General features: G+C 46.6%; 1 protein-coding gene across 3 annotated transcripts in view; it reads right to left on the bottom strand.

The window, feature by feature from the left end:
- Positions 1-1,184: 1,184 nt before the first annotated feature.
- The window catches only part of STAG1 (stromal antigen 1), a 163,403-nt gene continuing 147,337 nt past the window's right edge, over positions 1,185-17,250 (bottom strand). For all 3 annotated transcript variants that reach the window (XM_032698451.1, XM_032698449.1, XM_032698450.1), the window contains exons 25-34: positions 15,759-15,898; positions 14,577-14,678; positions 13,000-13,148; positions 12,312-12,440; positions 8,695-8,900; positions 6,313-6,484; positions 5,231-5,341; positions 4,528-4,642; positions 3,472-3,552; positions 1,185-3,390 (exon numbers count right to left, since the gene is read on the bottom strand). In XM_032698451.1, coding sequence (XP_032554342.1) covers positions 3,367-3,390; positions 3,472-3,552; positions 4,528-4,642; positions 5,231-5,341; positions 6,313-6,484; positions 8,695-8,900; positions 12,312-12,440; positions 13,000-13,148; positions 14,577-14,678; positions 15,759-15,898 — 1,229 coding nt within the window. In that variant the 3' untranslated portion in view covers positions 1,185-3,366. The remainder of the gene's footprint in view (positions 3,391-3,471; positions 3,553-4,527; positions 4,643-5,230; positions 5,342-6,312; positions 6,485-8,694; positions 8,901-12,311; positions 12,441-12,999; positions 13,149-14,576; positions 14,679-15,758; positions 15,899-17,250) is intronic.

Raw genomic sequence — 17,250 nt, forward strand, 5'->3', positions numbered from 1 at the left:
TTTGAAGGGTTTGTAAGGCCCAAGAAGATTTTTTAGAGGCAAAGCTGAGAGAGGCTGGTGGCTGTGCCAGGTTTGGAGGCAGAAGCTGTGGGAAGGGAAGCAATACACACACACAGCTCCTCCAGCCTGCCCAGGATCAGGAGGAGACAGTGAGAAATGCAGTGGTCTTTGCTACAGAGAGAAAAGTACAGCTTTGTTAGTTGTTTCCTGACCTCACTGGTGCCACAGCCTCCATCCTCTCCAGTCCCTTGCCAGCACAACAGTTTGGATTTTCTCTCTTCATTTCCAAGCAGTTGTTCTTCCAGCACAACATGCCGGAAACAGGCTGGAAAGCTGCTCTGGCCATGCTACTGGAGATCCTGAATTGCAGTCACCTACAAAAACAAGAGGTACAACATAAACTCCTTGCAGCAGTGAGCAGCCCTTGAATGGGGCAGCAAGGCAGGTTTACTTACTGTGTTCTCCAGGGCAGCAGGAGCTGAGCATAACTTACAAGCGTTTGGGCTGTGTCTCGGGAGCAGCTCAGACCTTGAATCTTATCCCTGTTCCTCACCTGCTGCATCTCATTACCATTCCTGGCTCGGGTGACTTTCCTGAGGTAGTGGGCCAGGTGATAAATCAGTTTTCTGTGGTGCTACAGAGCTGAAATCATTCCTGGGTGGGACAGAAATAGCACCTTGCTCTCATACATGGGAATAATGAGGACATTTCTTTTCAGGAATCTGTAAACTCCATTTGGCCCCGTTGGTTGTTGCAGCTTCCAAGCCTTTGCCACTGCAGCTTCTTCCCACGAGGTCCAGGTCACTTCAGATGTGCAGGGCAGGAGAGGCAAATTCTTCTCAAAATTCGTGACAGTTCAAGCAATTGTAAGTTCTAACAGTGCAGCTTTCCCAGAGGTGTGGGGCCTTCCCAGATTTACAGAATCTCACAATAACCCCCCAGATCAACCAAAAACACACCGTGGTGGAGGTAAGGAAAAGAAGCCCAGGGAGGGTTTTCCATCACTCTGAGGTTGAGTGGGTAAGGTGGTGGTACAGGACCAGGTTGTGAAGTCTGGACTACATGAAAACTACCTGTCAGCACTTCCTTTACTAATTCCTTGAATTCCTACTAGTCAGTGGGATGACAGGATGTGATGGTCCAAACAGGCATTTAAAAAGTTATAGTGAAGAGGGTGCTCATCATACTCATGATTTTGAATAGTTTATTAAATGAAAGGTGAAGCATCAGTTTTAAATTGTACAAAAGGAAAAAAAAAACCTCATATTGTAAATGTACAATTTACAGAATTACTAGCAAAACCAATCAAGGAGACACTCATAATACAAAAACCTATAGACTGCAAACTGAACTGGAGACCCATTGCAGGTACCGTGATCATCAATGTTTGTCATACAGTATTCTACAATGTTAAATTAGGAATCAGTTTTCCACACAGAGGACTGTGAAGCACAAGGTTTGTCTGAGAATGACTCAAACCAGGCAGCATCTGCTCTGCCCCGCTGCTCACGGGGCGAGGTGAGCGGGGCCGCAGCCCCGTGCCCCGGGTGTGGAGGGTGCCCCGAGCGAGAGGGCACAGCTCGGTCTGAAGTGCCAGCTGCTGCTGGGTTGGTCCATCCCCACCCCGGGGGAATGGCTGCAGGGCCTGGGCAAACATTTTTGGCAACTGTGTCTGAGAAGTGCCCGTGTTGGGAGAGACACCGCAGCTGGGTGAGACCCTCAGCCCCGGGCACGGAGGGGCCGGGTTGGTTCCCAGTAAGCTCCAAAGAGAAAAAAAGCTCTGTGATTATTCTGCAGTTGCTAAAAAATAAAAGCACCTCTGAAACTGCTGTGCTCCAAGTGGGTAAGTCTGGTTTGTATCTCAGCTGCTAATGGTGGAGTGCAGGAAGGAAGAGGAACGTTTTGGGACCGTTTTGGAGATCCTGGAGTTGTGGAAGGCCAGCTCTGCTGGCGTCAGGCCAGTCTAACTAAGGAGCAGCTACTAGGCAGAGTCATCAAATTGAAGCATAATGAAATTCCAAATTATTGAAGACATTGAAAAGAATCTCTTATTACAATGAATTAGCTGAGAATGTTTTGGGGTCTTCTTGATTTTTTTTTTTTAACGTTTTTAGCTTTTTTGAAAAATCATATTTTTTTTTTTCCAAAGAGTTACTCTCAATATGCACAGTTAACACTGAAAATGTAGCTGTAGTCCATTGTAAGCTTAAGAACTTCACCATCTAAGCACAAATTTCTATGCAGCACATACAGTACTTCTAACTGGCAAAATTAATTTACAAAAATAGCGGAAAAGGGTATTTACGGCATGGAAAGTAGACTTTGTTTTATGGTACAGGAAAATTACTTTTCATATGCTAAAGTGATCCTTTCCCCCACCCTTGGACTATTTTTTTTTTAATAGGAAAGTTGCTGTTTATGTACCTTGGGTTGGCAGGCTTGAAGTAGGTAGTAAAAACAGCAAAGTGATTACTTGAGAACCATTTGTGTGTTTTACTGAGAATACTTTATTTGCTGGTATAAGTTGCTAAAAATGCACAGAGCAAGTACCAATAGAAAATTTACTGTTTTGTGTCCCCATGTGCTATATAAAATGAATGTTACACAGCATCTGTTGGAAAAGTGGCTTCATGGACATCTCTTACTTTATGTCCCATTATAAATAAAAATAAATCTTCTCAAGAGTATAAAATCTGGGTTTATCATATCAGAATCTGAAATTTTTTGGCAGAGATGCACGTCATTAGGATTCTACCCTCTTCTCTGAGAGTGCTCTTCTCCATGCCTGGGAGAGGACAGGAGCGTACCATAATGTGAATCAGATCCAGTGTGTTCAAAAACACTTCTCTGTAGCCAGAACGACCTGCTTACAGCATCCTTGCTAGTCAGTGGCTGATAGGCATAGGTTTAATAAAAATGGCTAGCTTTGAAAACATAAAAAGGCAAATGTTAAAACTGTTTTAAATTGTACAGCAGAAAAATAAAGTTAAAAAGTTCTGTTTTCACTCAATGTTGTTTTCAGAAAACATATGTAGAACAGTGTTTATTTCGACAGCTGTCTTAACAATTTAAAACTTCCTCCTCATCCAGAAAAAAAAAAAATCTGTATTAGGACAGTCAAGAACAGGGATACAAATGATTCTCTAGGTCAGCCCTTCTGAGGTGACTGGAGTGGCCAACATTCCCGGGTGTCACTGAGGAGCTCCTCTTCTCTCCATCACCACAAAAAGGGGTTGACCTCAATCATTTGGTTAAAAATCAAACCGTATCACATCAAAAGTGTGGTTTCCATACAAGCTATCACAGTATATAGGCCTCTAGCTCTAAACAATAGAGTTCCAAGTTTGTAAAACGTCTTCCCAGACTTCAGAACATGGGCATGCCAAATCCCTGCAGAGGGAGGAAAAGACAGGGTTACCTGGGGCAGGGCCAGGGGCAGGGCTGGGGGGGCACAGCACACACAGGCCTTACTGAGTCGTCCTCGATGATGGCAGCAGAGTCGAAGAAGTCCGGCCGCAGCTCCGCGCGCTCCCGCCGGTTCCGCGACGGCGGCTGCAAAAGGAGGGGACAGCTGCCAGGGCACCCTCCCCTGCCAGGGTACTTTCCCCTGCCAGGGTACCTTCCTCTGCCAGGGCACCCACCCCTGCCAGGGCACCCTCCCCTGCCAGGGAGCTCCCACACCGAGGGGGGCCCTGGCCCAGGACTGCACACCCCGGAGGAGGCTGTTTGCAGTCTAAGTCTGTGCTCATGGTTAAGGACTTGCCTAAGGCTTTTGCTGACTTAGGGATGTTCCTGTGTTGGGCTGCACTGAAATTCTCTTAACTGTCTCGATGCTTTTCAGTTTATGGTGAAACTTGAGCCCTGACATGGTCAAAAAGGGATTTAGAACAAAAAAGGTACTGAAGATAAGATCCTGTAATATTTCTGAGGAACACACCCTTGGTGGTGTCCTTCCCCAGAGCACAAGAGTAAATGTGAGCTGCACTGGCTTGATCAGTTCCTTCCCTTCCTTGCCTAGGCTGTTCCTTGGCCATCCCATGAATGCTGGCAGTAACCTCAGTGTTCAGCAGCTGCAACTGAATCAGTACCTAAATTCTCTCTCCAAGGCATTACAGCCCAGTCCTACCTACAGTAACCTCTGCCTTACTGTGCAGATATGAAAGGAGAAACAGGAAGGCTTAAAAACAGCGGTGTGTGAAATGCAAACTGCTCCCTTCTCCCTTTTCCCAAGGAAGCCCTCATTCCAGAGGGGGAGGCCAGGAAGGCCTCCAAGTGCTGCAAAGGAACTCCTGCCTGGAGCCACTGCAGCACCTGAAAGGACCTGGGGCTGCCAGTGATGACAGGACCTGTTTGGGAGCACTTCCAGTGTAAGGAACTCTAGGGAGCATTTGGAGCACTGCAGCTCTTTAACACTCAGGCAGCTGGAAATCAGGTTCAAAACTTTGGAAATTTTTGTTGACACGTCTAAAATTCCTTCTAAATTATCTTTCAACCTTTTTGAACTTGCCATTAGTGAGATTTACTGACCAGATCAATGACCATCGTGTCCTCGAACTCCTCGTTCATGTCCTCTAGCTGACCTCGTGAGGACATCATGACATCTTCAAAGATGGGCTCAGCGTCGTCCTCCATTAGACCTCGTCTGAGCAAACAAAGACAAAGTCATTTCCAGGCATTTAAACTGCCCAACCATCATCTTTGACATTAAAAGTCTATCCTTTAATGCCTTCCCCCAAACCCTCCTTCTGAGTAAAGCCACACTCTCTAATATCAGTGGGAGGAAACTGTCTGTAAAACCCACCCCAGCACTGGCAGAGGCTGAAGCAGCAAGTCCCATGGAACTGCAATACAAACAGGAATCAAATTTGCCCTCAACAAGGACAGGGCAATAACCTCTCTGTGTTTGCTTGCCCTTTTCCAAGAAGGAGTGACAGTGCTTGCCAGGATCACGGTAAATCCCTGGCAATCCAGCAGTGAATCCAAGCCCAGTTTCTAAGACTGTAAGGATTCCTGAAGGACTGGGTGGGATCAGCACCAGAGCACGTGGTGCTTCAGTGTTCCCCATGTGTGCTCCTCCATCCCTGCTCAGGGGGAACCCTTGGCTGGAGACGCTGTGCAGGGCCCAGGGCAGGCTCAGGGCAGCAGGAATCGCTGTCAGGGACAGGCAGGGTCCCATTTCGGCCCTGCTGTCCCGTCCAGGCTCTGACAGGGGGGCACTGGGAGCACTTACACTGCGTGCCTTACTCCAGTCCTGCCTTTCATGTAGTTCATTCCTGTCCTGTCCTTCCGATTGAGATCCTCCAGCTTCTGCTGGCCCAGCCACGAGATCTGCATCTGGGGACTGACATGGGACAGCGTCAGGACAGAGACACTTCTGAGCTGGCTGTTTATAGACAGCATCTATCTCCAAGTTCTGTGTCTGGCCATGGCCATGCTTCAGATCAGGGTAATTAAATCACATTCATCACTGTACATGTCTTCTGGATTCCCTTCCACAACTTGGCTCCTCTCACTGTTCACGCACAAAGAAATCCATTAATAGTTGCAATAAAACCAGGTATGGGAAACACTGACATTGCTCCTTCATTGGGAACAGGCACCTGGAGTGGGAGCACTGCTACAATTTATTATTAAATCCTACTTCACTGTCTCAGATCAGGCAAAATTCGAGCAAGAATAGAGCCAAATGAATAATGGACACATGTTTTAAAACATTCCACAACATGAAAACCAGATTGTTTTTACACACAGACCCTGATCAGCATCACTTTGAGGGTCAGTCTCTCACCCTGCCAGGCTGCACCATCAGAGCCAGCAGTGCCTCTGGGGGGATTTGTGTCCAGCACAAGGGAACAGCAGCAAGGTCAGTGCAGCCCTTCCAGAGCCACACCATGTGTTTCATGAGAAAACAGCCGAGATCAAGCATTCCTCTGGCCAGGATTAACCCCTGAGTTCAGCAAGAGAACCTCAAATGACAGCAGGTAGGGGGAGAGAAAAGAACATCTACAGGTCTTCTAGAGAAACAGTTCAATCCAGCCCAGGGACACAAACATTCAGAGGATTAACCACAACTGTGGGGTTATGTTATGAGATAATATTAGCATGAGCAATTTCTACTATTATTTCATTGCAACATAGTCTTCCTGGGACCTGAAGAGAATGGAAGTCTTGCTGAGCTATAGCCAAGGCATGTCCAGGTGGTTTTGCAAAGAAAACTCCATCCATGGGGCCACAGGCTAAGACTATTGTGTGAGTCATAAGCGACTCCTCTGCCTGGCTCCCTGTATTCAATCCTGCAATTCCAGCACTTACTTGTGTAAAAAGTCCTGTTCAGATCCCTGCTCCGACTCGTGCTCCTGGATCTGCTCCCCCATTTGCCTGGTGTTCTCCCTCAGGACAGTGGAGGTGAGCTGTGGTGCCTGCAGTGCCCCTGGAGTGTGGATGTTCTCGTTCCTGTTCAGCCAGGAGCCTTCCAGGCTCTCATCTGGAGACAACATTGAAATCACTGCTGCACTCCTGGTAACTGCAGGGCAGCATTAGACAGGTGTGCACCGAGGGATCAGCTGGGGAAATGCTTGGAATGGGAAGTTTTTCAGCTCTGATTTTATATTCTGCTCTTCTAAGTATTACTATCAGCTATTCCCAGCAATAACAGCAATTTAAAATAGGAACACTGAACAAACACAGAACTTATTGCAAATCAAACTGTCTGGCAGCGCTGCCTCCATTGCTGGGCATCCTGCACACATCCAACCAAGGTAATTCCCAATCCCTGAGTTTACAATTTCAACATAAGACTGGTAATCTCATATGTGTACAGCAAACAAGGGAAAGGTAAACACCAAGATGAGGGTGGAGCACAAACCCCAAACTGTGGTCAGCCCAGATCCTTAGAGACATCAGTCAGAACATCTGAGTGGGGCAGAGAGGGGGCACTGGGCACAGGGATCAGAATTTCAAGGGCACTGAAGGTCCAGTTGAGATGTGCTGGGATTGGGAAGGGAGCAAAGCAGAGAGGAGAGAACGGGGGAGACTTGAGGAGAGTGGGACAGAGCAGGCAAGTGCAGCCAGGCACATGGAGAAAAAAAGGAAGTTGCTGGAGCAACGCAAGTTACAGGGGAGATGAGAACAGAGACGGCAAGATCACGGATTTCCTGACAGGACGTGTGGTGAGAAAGGACATGGGGATCTCCATGGATCTGTTCATTCTTTCTATGCCTTTTACTACCCTTTAGGATTGTCTAAAAAGCTGCCTGTTTGCTCTTGAATTTACCTTTGAATCTCTTTTATGTTAGGGATTTTTTAAAAAAAATCCTATTGATTTTCTCAAGGCATCGGGTAGAAATGTCCCAGAGCACGTTTGCTCTCAGGAGCAACAGGGAGTGTCCTCAAGCCCAGCCTGCTGAACCCTGAATGTCCTGCATTTAGGGCAGAAAGGAACCAGAGGGGACTGGATATGGTTCTCTGGTGCCAGGATAGTGTCTGCAGTCACCTTGCCCTTATTTTAGATCCTTTAAAGAGAAAAAGAAAAAAATAAGGGAGCTACTCAAATGCAAAATGTTGGAAATCAATTGTCCCTTCTATTGATCACTGAGGGGACACAAAGAGCATAAAAGAGGCAAATAATGCCTAAAAACTATGTCAGAAGGCTGAGATTTGCCTTATAGGGAAGCAAAGGTGCTACTGCACTTCCCAGGGAAAAAAAAAGGATACTGGCAAAATACAATAAAATAGAATGAAAATGGTATCAAGAGGAAAGAAAGAAACCTCAGCAGTTGAATTCTGTGAAAATCTTGGCATCCTGAAGGAAGGAAAGCAGTGTCTGAGGGAAGGGACCAGTGTTTCCCTACACTCCAGGCTGGCTGTGAGGAATAGGAGCCGGTGCAGGACTGAACAGAGGCTGCAGGGGAGAAAGGACCTGGTTGTACAAGTGCAGAGAGGCACACTTTTGAGGAGCATTTGGGGAAATTGCTGTATATTCAGGCAAACTGGCTTTAGATTCCTCCCTAAGGAGTTACTATCATAGACACTGACCCTGAAAACCCCCTGAAGTTTAAAGATCCCACTTACACCTACTCTGTAGTGGAACAGTAAATTAATATTCACAAAAGTGCACACAGGTCACACAGGTTGACCAGGAACAGATGCAGCCTTGTAAGAAATCTGCTGTCCCAGCCAAATTCCTGATGGACATGCCTGAAGTCTCAGAAAGAGTAAACACAGACACTGGATAGCAACACATATTAACACATATCAACACATATTAACAAAAATGGTGTCTTTTTACTGTTCTCCAGTGGTCCTGCAAAACCAGAGACCTACAGGAGAATTTCTGCCTGAGGTTTCTGCAGCTCCCTGTGAATGCACAGTGGCCCCAGAGGGAGCACAGGCACAACACCAGCAGTCCAAGAGTGAGGAGGGAGTAGTGCAGGTCACTCCACACCTCTCCAAGGTCAGGAACAGCTTTCAGCAGTTCTGACCAGCCAATTCTGGAGCAGACAAACAAGAACAGGGTATTTCCCATAAGGACACGTTCAAGCCCAACAGAACTTGCAGAACAGATGCCTTGGTTTTGCTCCACAGAGAAAATATCCTGTATTTCTGCATTAACTAACAAAGCCCCAGGGCTCCTGAGGAGCAGAACTGTGACACAGGCACAGAGTGACACACACACGTGGAGACACCCAGACAAACCTTCCACTCTCTTTTTGTGGAGGGGGGGTCGGCCCTTCTTGTTCCTCACGGAGGAGGCTTTGCTGCTGCTGCTCCCGCTGTTCACTGACATCCTGTCGTCCTCCCCGCCCGTCACCAGGGAGTTCCTGTAGGAGATCAGGGGCAGCCACACGTCCTCCCTCCTCTCCATCATCTGCTCCGTCAGGAACTTCTCCAGGTAGGTGTGACTGCAAACACAAGACAAGGACCTCTGGAGAACCTGGGCACTGCCACTGTGCCAGCACACGGGCTGCACTGCAGCCACCACTGCAGGGCATCCTGGGGCAAGGACAAGGGTCCCTTCAAACACAATTTTTCCATAAAATGTCTGAAGATCTGGGCCATTGCCAGGAGAAGTCCAGTGTACACGTGTTAACTGCAGGGAGGAACCAAACTCCCCCCCTGGGCTGGTGGGCACACAAGTTGTTTTGTCCAGGGGTTATTTAATTATGGTGTTGGAAGTGATCCCTAAAATGAACATGCAAAAGGTCCATAGAAGTGACTCCAACGAGTTTCAGGCTGCAGAGGCAAACATTCAGGATTGGTAAGGGAACTCAGGTAACTGCAGCACCACTTCCTGCACCCTTCAGTCACCACTGCCTCCAAAAACCATCCTGCCACGTTGGCAGCAGTGGAGTCACCCCCACACATTCCACAGGAAATGCAAGATTTTCCTCTGGTAGCTCATGGCAGCTTGGAGTTGTTCCACAGTCCTGTTCAGAAGAGGACAAGGAGCCACACTGGACATGCCTGGGCAACAATCATGCCCAGTTTTTATGGGATTCTGTTCTGATTCAGTGAATGGGATGACTCTGCTCAAGAAACAGCAGGTTTCTGTTTATTGTTTTATTCAATATTGTGAACACTTCTTCCTTCCCCTTTCACGCGTTCACTGAGTGACCCCCAAACCTGGCACTAATGGGAATTTCTTGGTTTATTGTCTTTACAGAACCAAACAGTACAACTCGAGTGCTTCATGACTGTAGAGAATCTACCTGAAGAAGTGTCTTGGAAAGCAAGAAGTTTTTCTGCCTCCAATTCTATTTACAGAACTCGAGTGCTTGGTTAGGGTCAAACTGTGAGGGAGGAAAATGACACCACTTGGGGTCCTTTACTGCCCAGATGCCAAACATGAGACACCTTGTGCTCAGCATTTTGGAGGAGCTTCACACTGGCAGTTCTTACCAGCTTCAACAAAGACAGAAACTCTGAATTTCCAGGAGTAAGAACACCAATACTGAGGGGCTCCACCTCATCTGACACCCATCAGTCAGTGTCCGGTCTAAGCCAACAGTCTCTAAGAGAAATAAATGTCTCCAAGGACAATCACCTCTCTTCTGTCCTAAACTAATTCCTCAGCATTTCCCTCTCTGTATCTGCCATGTGGATTTTAGTATAAAACATCAGTAAATAGTTGGTTTTTATATAAATATATAAATACAAACATTTAGTATAAAGCATTAGTATACATTTTTTTCCCCAGCTGTATGAGTCTGGCACTTTAAGTGTACAGTTTTAGATGAAATCCACAGATGTGAACAGATCCCTAAATGGCTCTCCCAAATTCTGGAGGTCACTCAGAAAACAAGAAGCCAAATCAATAAACACGACAGGAAAATGAAATGAAACCGATGTTGCTGCTCCATTCCCAAACAGGAAATATCTCTCTTTCTTCCCCCAGATAAAAACCCAGCAGCAAAGTAGGAGGGAGGAAGAGCCCTGTGGAAGAGGACTGTGCTGGACTGCCAGGAAGGCTGTTCTGGCCCAGGGCAGGTGACACGAGCAGGTGTGCTGGGCAGGTAAGTTGGGTTTGGAGGCAGGGAATGAACTCTTCAGTCCCATTCCAGGTGTGCTGGGCAGATAAGTTGGGTTTGGAGGCAGGGAATGAACTCTTCAGTCCCATTCCAAGCTGGAGAACTGCTGGCACAGGCAGCCACACGCTCGTGGGACTGTGAGGGTCATTCCTGAGCCCGTGTGGCTCCCAAGGGAGAGCTGGAGAGGGTCCCTGGGCAGGGAGGAGGAGAGGGAACCCCCACATGGGGGTCACAGACCTTTCCCAGGCAGCCCCTGGGGAGGGGGAGAGGTCCCTGTGTGTTTGAGGAGCTGCAGAGAAGGGCAGATCTACATTCCAGTGCAGCTGAGTCTCCTGTCAGAGGAGCACCCTGGACAGGCCCGTCAGGGCAGGAGGGAGGCACCTCCAAGGAAATCTGTCCATACAGGCAGCTATACTGACTGTGCTCATGGTCACCCCAGCCAGGGGCACCCAGGGCACCTCTGAACTCACCCTAAAGCAGCAATGCAGCACAGAGCAGGTCAATCATGCTCTAGGGGACCTATTTCTTTTCCCTGATCATCTGACTCAGCTGAGGTCAACAGCTCAAAAACCAGGAGAAATGGGCTCCACCCCAGTCCTGCAGGAGCAGCCAGTGGTTGTGTGTGTGGGCACCAGTGAGCAGGAGAACCTTGGAGAAGCAATTTAAATGGCAACAGTGAACGTGGAGGAACAAAGTGTCCTGAAGAACCAAATTTCATGCACAGGATCAGGTTAAATTAAGACTGTCAGGTACAGAATGATGGAACTGCACAGGTCAGACACTGCAGAAACCTGGGGGAAGGGAGGAGTGCACAGAAAGGACACTAATTAAACAGGAAACAGCCCAATGGCACTTAGACCAACAGGAAGGAGAATCTACAACCATAAAATCCTGTTATCCCTAAGTCCTGTCCTAAAGAACAGGACAGAGGCTGACAAGATTCCAGGATGTACCAGTGAAGAGCAGCTCCACAGAGTGCCAAGTTTAACAGCTGGATCATCCCAGTGTTTGCTGAACTGACAAATTATTGACACAAAGGAAAAGTTCAATGGGTTCAAGTGTGTGTACAATAAAAAGTTACCCAGGATGTATTTCTTATCACACAGATAACTTATCAAACTATAACACTCATAATTCTTAACCCCAACAGCAAAGTCCTTTAAAACAAATGTCTTCCCAGAGAAACTACAGCAAGGCTTGACAGAAAGAGTCAGCTGAGGTATTTATAGTTGATATTTATGACTTACACTCGTGGTCACAAAACTGACTGGAAAGATACCTATGACCATAAATCAGCAGATCTGGCAACTGCAGTTTTTAAATTGTCATGAAGTTATTCAATTAATTCAGTTCTACACTGGGCACATAGTGCTTGGCTGATGTTTGACTGGACACCTCTTCCAATATATTAAAATAAACAACAAATACCTGTTTACACTTTCTGTAAATATCCAGCAGAAATGGATGGTTACAGACTGTAATTTCCCTGCACTAGTAACATTTAATTTTTTTCTTCTAGCCTGAAAAAAAGACTGTTTTTTATTTTCAGTGCCCCATGGGAAATTTTAAAGAACATTGTTTTGGGAGGTCTCAAACTCACCTCATCAGTGGACCTGATTTTCCTTTTCCCGTTTATTTTTATTGCCTTGAAGTACAAAGTGATGAGTAAGTGTGTATGTGAAATGTCTTCCTGGGACTTTCTACAGCCCCTGGCAGGTTGTTGGAACACACCCCCAGGGATGGCAGAGCCCAGAGAAGCCAGAGAGGAACACAGAGATTACTTACACAGTCTTTTTGTCCTGTCGCAGGAGTTTGGAGGAGAATTCACTGAGCACTTCGAGGAAAGCGAGGTTTGGAGGGGGATAGTCCTGTCCTTTCTGGTTCTGGTATTTGAAGGCAAACTCTATGCCATCCCTACAGTAAAGAAACATTAACATGCTCAGACATTAACATTCATACAAAAGAGTATTTCCTGCCCCAAACTAAGCATTTGATGAAGACATTTGTAACAAAATAAAAAGTTGCTCAGTCGTAATTTGAATTTAGCAGCACCTTTCTATACTTTCCTATGCAGCAGTTACATAAAAAGCTTCAATCTCCTTTAAAAGATTTCCAAAATATTTTTGGAATTCTTTTTGCAGTGCCTCTGGAATCCCCAGTGGTGTGGGACCAAGAGCCATCCCCAGCTGTTAGACACAACCCACATGAGTGTGTAGAACACCAGTGGCTTTACCTGAGCTAAACAAACATGGCCAATCCAATCAATTCCAACCAATAATTAGGCAGCAGCTGGTTTTCCTTCCTTTTCACACACATCCATGCACACCCCCCCATCACTTTTCTACACAAACCAGAAAACACACACACAATTGTTGCAGGACCTGTTGGGATCACATACCTTCACAAAGGGCACGCTGAACAAAAGCTTTAACCTCAGGTAATATAAAAATCTGGTTTATTTACCACCACTCACTTGTGCAGTGTGGCCACCGCCTCCCTTGTCTTGATCTGATCCAGGCCGAAGGTGAGGGCGAAGCGCCGCGCCAGCTCCTTGATGCCGCTCACGTGGGCAGAGGTCCTGTCCAGGTTGGGCCCCTGCTCCTGGACCAGCTCATTGAACAGCTGCAGGAGGGAGCAGTGGGTAAAACCTGTGAGCTCACAAACACTTTCATTGGGAAAGACTTGTGTGCTTCACCTCTTCCACCTGAGAGTGGCCACCGCAGGGACTTTTTCACTGAGACATAACAGAGTCAGCGTCAGTTCCCAGGATTTCCTCTGTCCAACTGCTGTTTGCCAAGTGTCTCCACCTTGTACTTGTGTGGACAATACCTCAGAGAGAGTCCTGCACCCCCCTTCCCTGAACAGCATCTCTCCTGGTCCCATCAGCTCATCAGGCAAGTCCTGCACTCTCCTGCTGTTCTCTAAACCCCCATCACCCATCAGACCAGCCTGTCCTCGCAATGTTCCACCTCCTGCCTGCCCAGCACTGCTGCTCCGACCCCCAGGACAAGAATGAACTCTCAGTGGTTTTCCAGCCAGTTCTGTCTCCCCCTGGCACTGCCATTTTCACCACATTTCCCTGAGCTGCTGGTGAGAACATCACAGGAGACAGTGTCAGGGACAATATTAAATCAGGCTGCATTACATCTACTGTTCCTCTGATCTCCACAAGCTCTGCTACCATGTAATTAATGACAGTTTAATTTGACAGGATTCCTGCTTGACAAATTCCTCCTGGCTGGTGCCTCTCACTCAGGCCCTTGCAAAGAGCCTGTTCCATTATTTTTTCCTGAGCTGATGTTTGGCTGATGGATCTCTGGCACTTGGCTTCCTCCTCTCCAAGTTTTAAATACAGGAGCTGCTTTGACACTCACCGATTCTTCTGGAAATACATCTGTTTTTCTCAAGTTCTAACAGATCTCCCTCAGCTTCCAGAATGCTGCAGGAAATCCCTCAGTACTCTGGAGTGAATTTTGGGAGGCCCAGCTGATTTGAGAACCTCTAACCTGCAGCAGTAATTTCCCTGTGCAATGGCTGTAGCTGGTACTTCAAGGGCCTGAGTGGTGTTTAGTGTTGGCAGATGGATTTCATCATCAACCCAGTAATTTATGGTTGATGGAAAGCAAATTTTTTCAGGGGAAAAAACAGGTCTAACAATACTGGAAGACTTAATTAGCTTGAAATCTGAAAAATCAATTAGTATTTAGACAAAATGTAAGGAATATGCATTAACTCAGCAAATGATAAGCAACAGTCATCCTAATTCTCGTTCACTTGGGAGCAGTAAGCAAATTCCATGAACCAAATGGACCAAACTGCCTTCAAGGCTCTTCTCTCCCTTCCTGCCATTTCTGTGTGACCAAAGCTCTGCCAGAGTGGGTTTATGGAGACAGGGATTACTGACACAGAGGACAGGGACAGCCTGACCTGGGAATAAGAGATTCTCCTCCCAGAAGTGCAGCCTTTGCGCTCTGCTGTAAAGGGCACCAGAGGAAAGCCTGCCCAGGATTGTCTGCAGTGAGCATTTCTAACAAAAATCAACACTCTTACCTGTTGCAAACTGAGGATGAGTGTCTTTGCACACTGGATTTTATCAATTTGCCTTGTTTTGCTCAGGGTTTCCTTAATGATATCTCCATAGTCATTGTAGTACTAGGAAAAATGTGAAAGAAACCTCTTTACATTGAACCTCTTATACAATTTCTTACAGTTTTCCCAAGAGAAAGATTATTTGTAATTCTTGCTTTGAAAAGGCAGCAGTTGCAAAAAAAATCAGTCTCAAATCCAGATATGAAAATTTAACCTGCACCCAGTGCTAAAGTAGGGAACTTCTGTGTTTGTTATTATCTTTGGTAACAAATACGTTGAAAAACAAACAAAAGAGTATTTCCTGCCCCAAACTAAGTCCCTGATGAAGGCCCATGGCTGCCAGTTCTAAGGAAGAACAAGCCACTGCCCCAGCCCAGCCTCCAGCAGCGGGTGAGAGCAGAGCCAGCCCGTGTGTGCAGCTCATGGACAGGGAGGAGCAGGGTGGCCAAGGGAGGGATTCACTGAGGCCACAAAAGGGAGGAATTAGTCAGCTTGAAGTGCTCATTTTCTTTGTGTGGTTGCTGGAAAGCACAGCCTCTGGATCTGACCATTTGGGGAGAAAAGCCTGTATTGTCATTAAAACTTCCAGGCTGAGAACAGATTTTTTCCCAAAGTATTCTTTCAGCCTCATTAATATTTCTGCATTTGTAGCCACTTATTTTCATTCCCTCTGAAATGCTGCTCCTGCCTTCTTCGGTAGAGACCCTTCCAGTTTGTATTCTAAGACATCCCCACTTGCAGCAGTACTATACAAAGCTGGTTTTTTACTGCTGTCCTGTTTAAAACAACTCTCTCACAAAAAACCTGTCTCCTTATGGCAAGCACCAAGCTGGGAGACTGCCAGGGAAACATGACATTGAACAGAGAACTTGTTGTGGACTCTAGGGATGAATTTGAGGAGCAGGAGCCTCTCTGGAAACACTCAGTACCTCCCTGGACCAGCTTTTGGTGCTGAGTTAACTAAAGCACAGCTGCTACACAGCAGAGGAAGTGCTTTGCTGCAGGTGTAAGAAAGGAAAAATTCTTACAAAACAATCAAATAAGGCTGAAAAAGCTTTTGGAAATGTCTGACCTTTACCTACTGCCCTGGAAGGGACGGAAAGAGGAGCCCTGGCACTGGGGGGAGGATGCCCAGGGCTGTACCTTCATATAGTGTTTGAAGATATCGGCTGCCGCGTGCATGTCCACGATGTCGTAGATGATCAGCTTGCTGAAGGCAGCCAGAAGGTTTCTTCTCTTATGTAAAGCTTCTATTTTGTTGGCTTCATCTTCTTCATCTCCCTCTGAAAGCACCATCAACGACAAAATGTTTGTAAGTAACTTATGTTTCAAAGCAACGTTACGGCAAAGGAGCTTTCAGAAAAAAATCAATTCTTGACCATGAACGAGAAGGATTGTCGGGGAAGCTAAAACTAAAAGTGATCCTTCTTGAGTCCTGTCTACTTCAGAACTCCCAGGGAAGTTCAGGAACATGACACACCACTGACCAAGGACTATCCACAGTCCTGAGTAGTGCTGGACATGACCCACATGGGACTGAGTCACTTATTTTCTTGCTGAATGCTTTTGCTTAACTTCTCAAACACAGGCCTTTTGGAGCTGCTTCATTACCTTACTAAGCTATAAATATTTAACAAAAGGAAAATTAGAAGCAGCAATGCTTCTACTGCCTGCCTTGGATTTTCAGATGTGAAATCAATGGCTCTAAACAACAGGAAGTAAAACCCAGTTGGAGGAAGCATTAACATTGAATGGCAATGCCAGAAGTATTCAGTCCCCACGCAAGACTTCACTCAGTGAATGAAAATTAAACTACACACATAAAATGTTAAGTATTACATCGTATAATAAAAGTATATTCCACAACTTACATAACCCCCTTTGGAGCAAGAATGCATTCTCTGAGACCTTAATTCCATACATGGCTGTCCCTGTGTGTGCTGCTGACATACAAGTAATTGAGTACAGCAGAAATCCAGAAGATGTGCCCAAAAGAGCACTACAGCACTCACTCAGCAGCTCTTCCCATAGTGTGACTGGGAATTCCTCTCTTGTCCAAAACTATTTAGGATTCAGACACTGGACACCTCTCCAGTTGCATTTAGGTTATTATAACCTATATATATAACAAATAGGCATTATAGCAGACCCCAGGTTATTTAAAACCAGACCTAAATGACAAATCTGCCTCTGCCTGACTGAGAGGCAAAACCCTGAGCCATCCCTGTGAGGAGCAGAGATGGGGCCCCTCAACCTGCCCCCTCTAATTTGAGCCATCCTTGGGAGGAGCAGAGATGGGGCCCCTCAAAGCCCCTCCTCTCATGCTGGTTCCTGGCCCAGAGCAACCAGTGCCAGGTGTCCAGACTGTCCCAGGCACCTTCCCAGTCTCCAGCCACACCAGTGATGTCCTCAGCTTGATTTGACTGTTCTGAGGGAGGAGCACAAGGGCTGTTTATTTAGTGGCATTGATTTCTTCAGGCCTTCATTGTTTAGAGCTTTGCTGCCAAGGTTTGCCCTCAGGATCCTGTAACTCTGGGAACTCTGAAGGATTTCTCTTCTATGTGCTGTTCCATTGTACTCCTTTCCCTTGAAGCCCTGTCACATATCTCACGTTCAGACCTCCCAAAAATAAAGA

The sequence above is a fragment of the Chiroxiphia lanceolata genome, chromosome 10, assembly GCF_009829145.1.
Source record: "Chiroxiphia lanceolata isolate bChiLan1 chromosome 10, bChiLan1.pri, whole genome shotgun sequence".
NCBI lineage: Eukaryota > Metazoa > Chordata > Aves > Passeriformes > Pipridae > Chiroxiphia > Chiroxiphia lanceolata.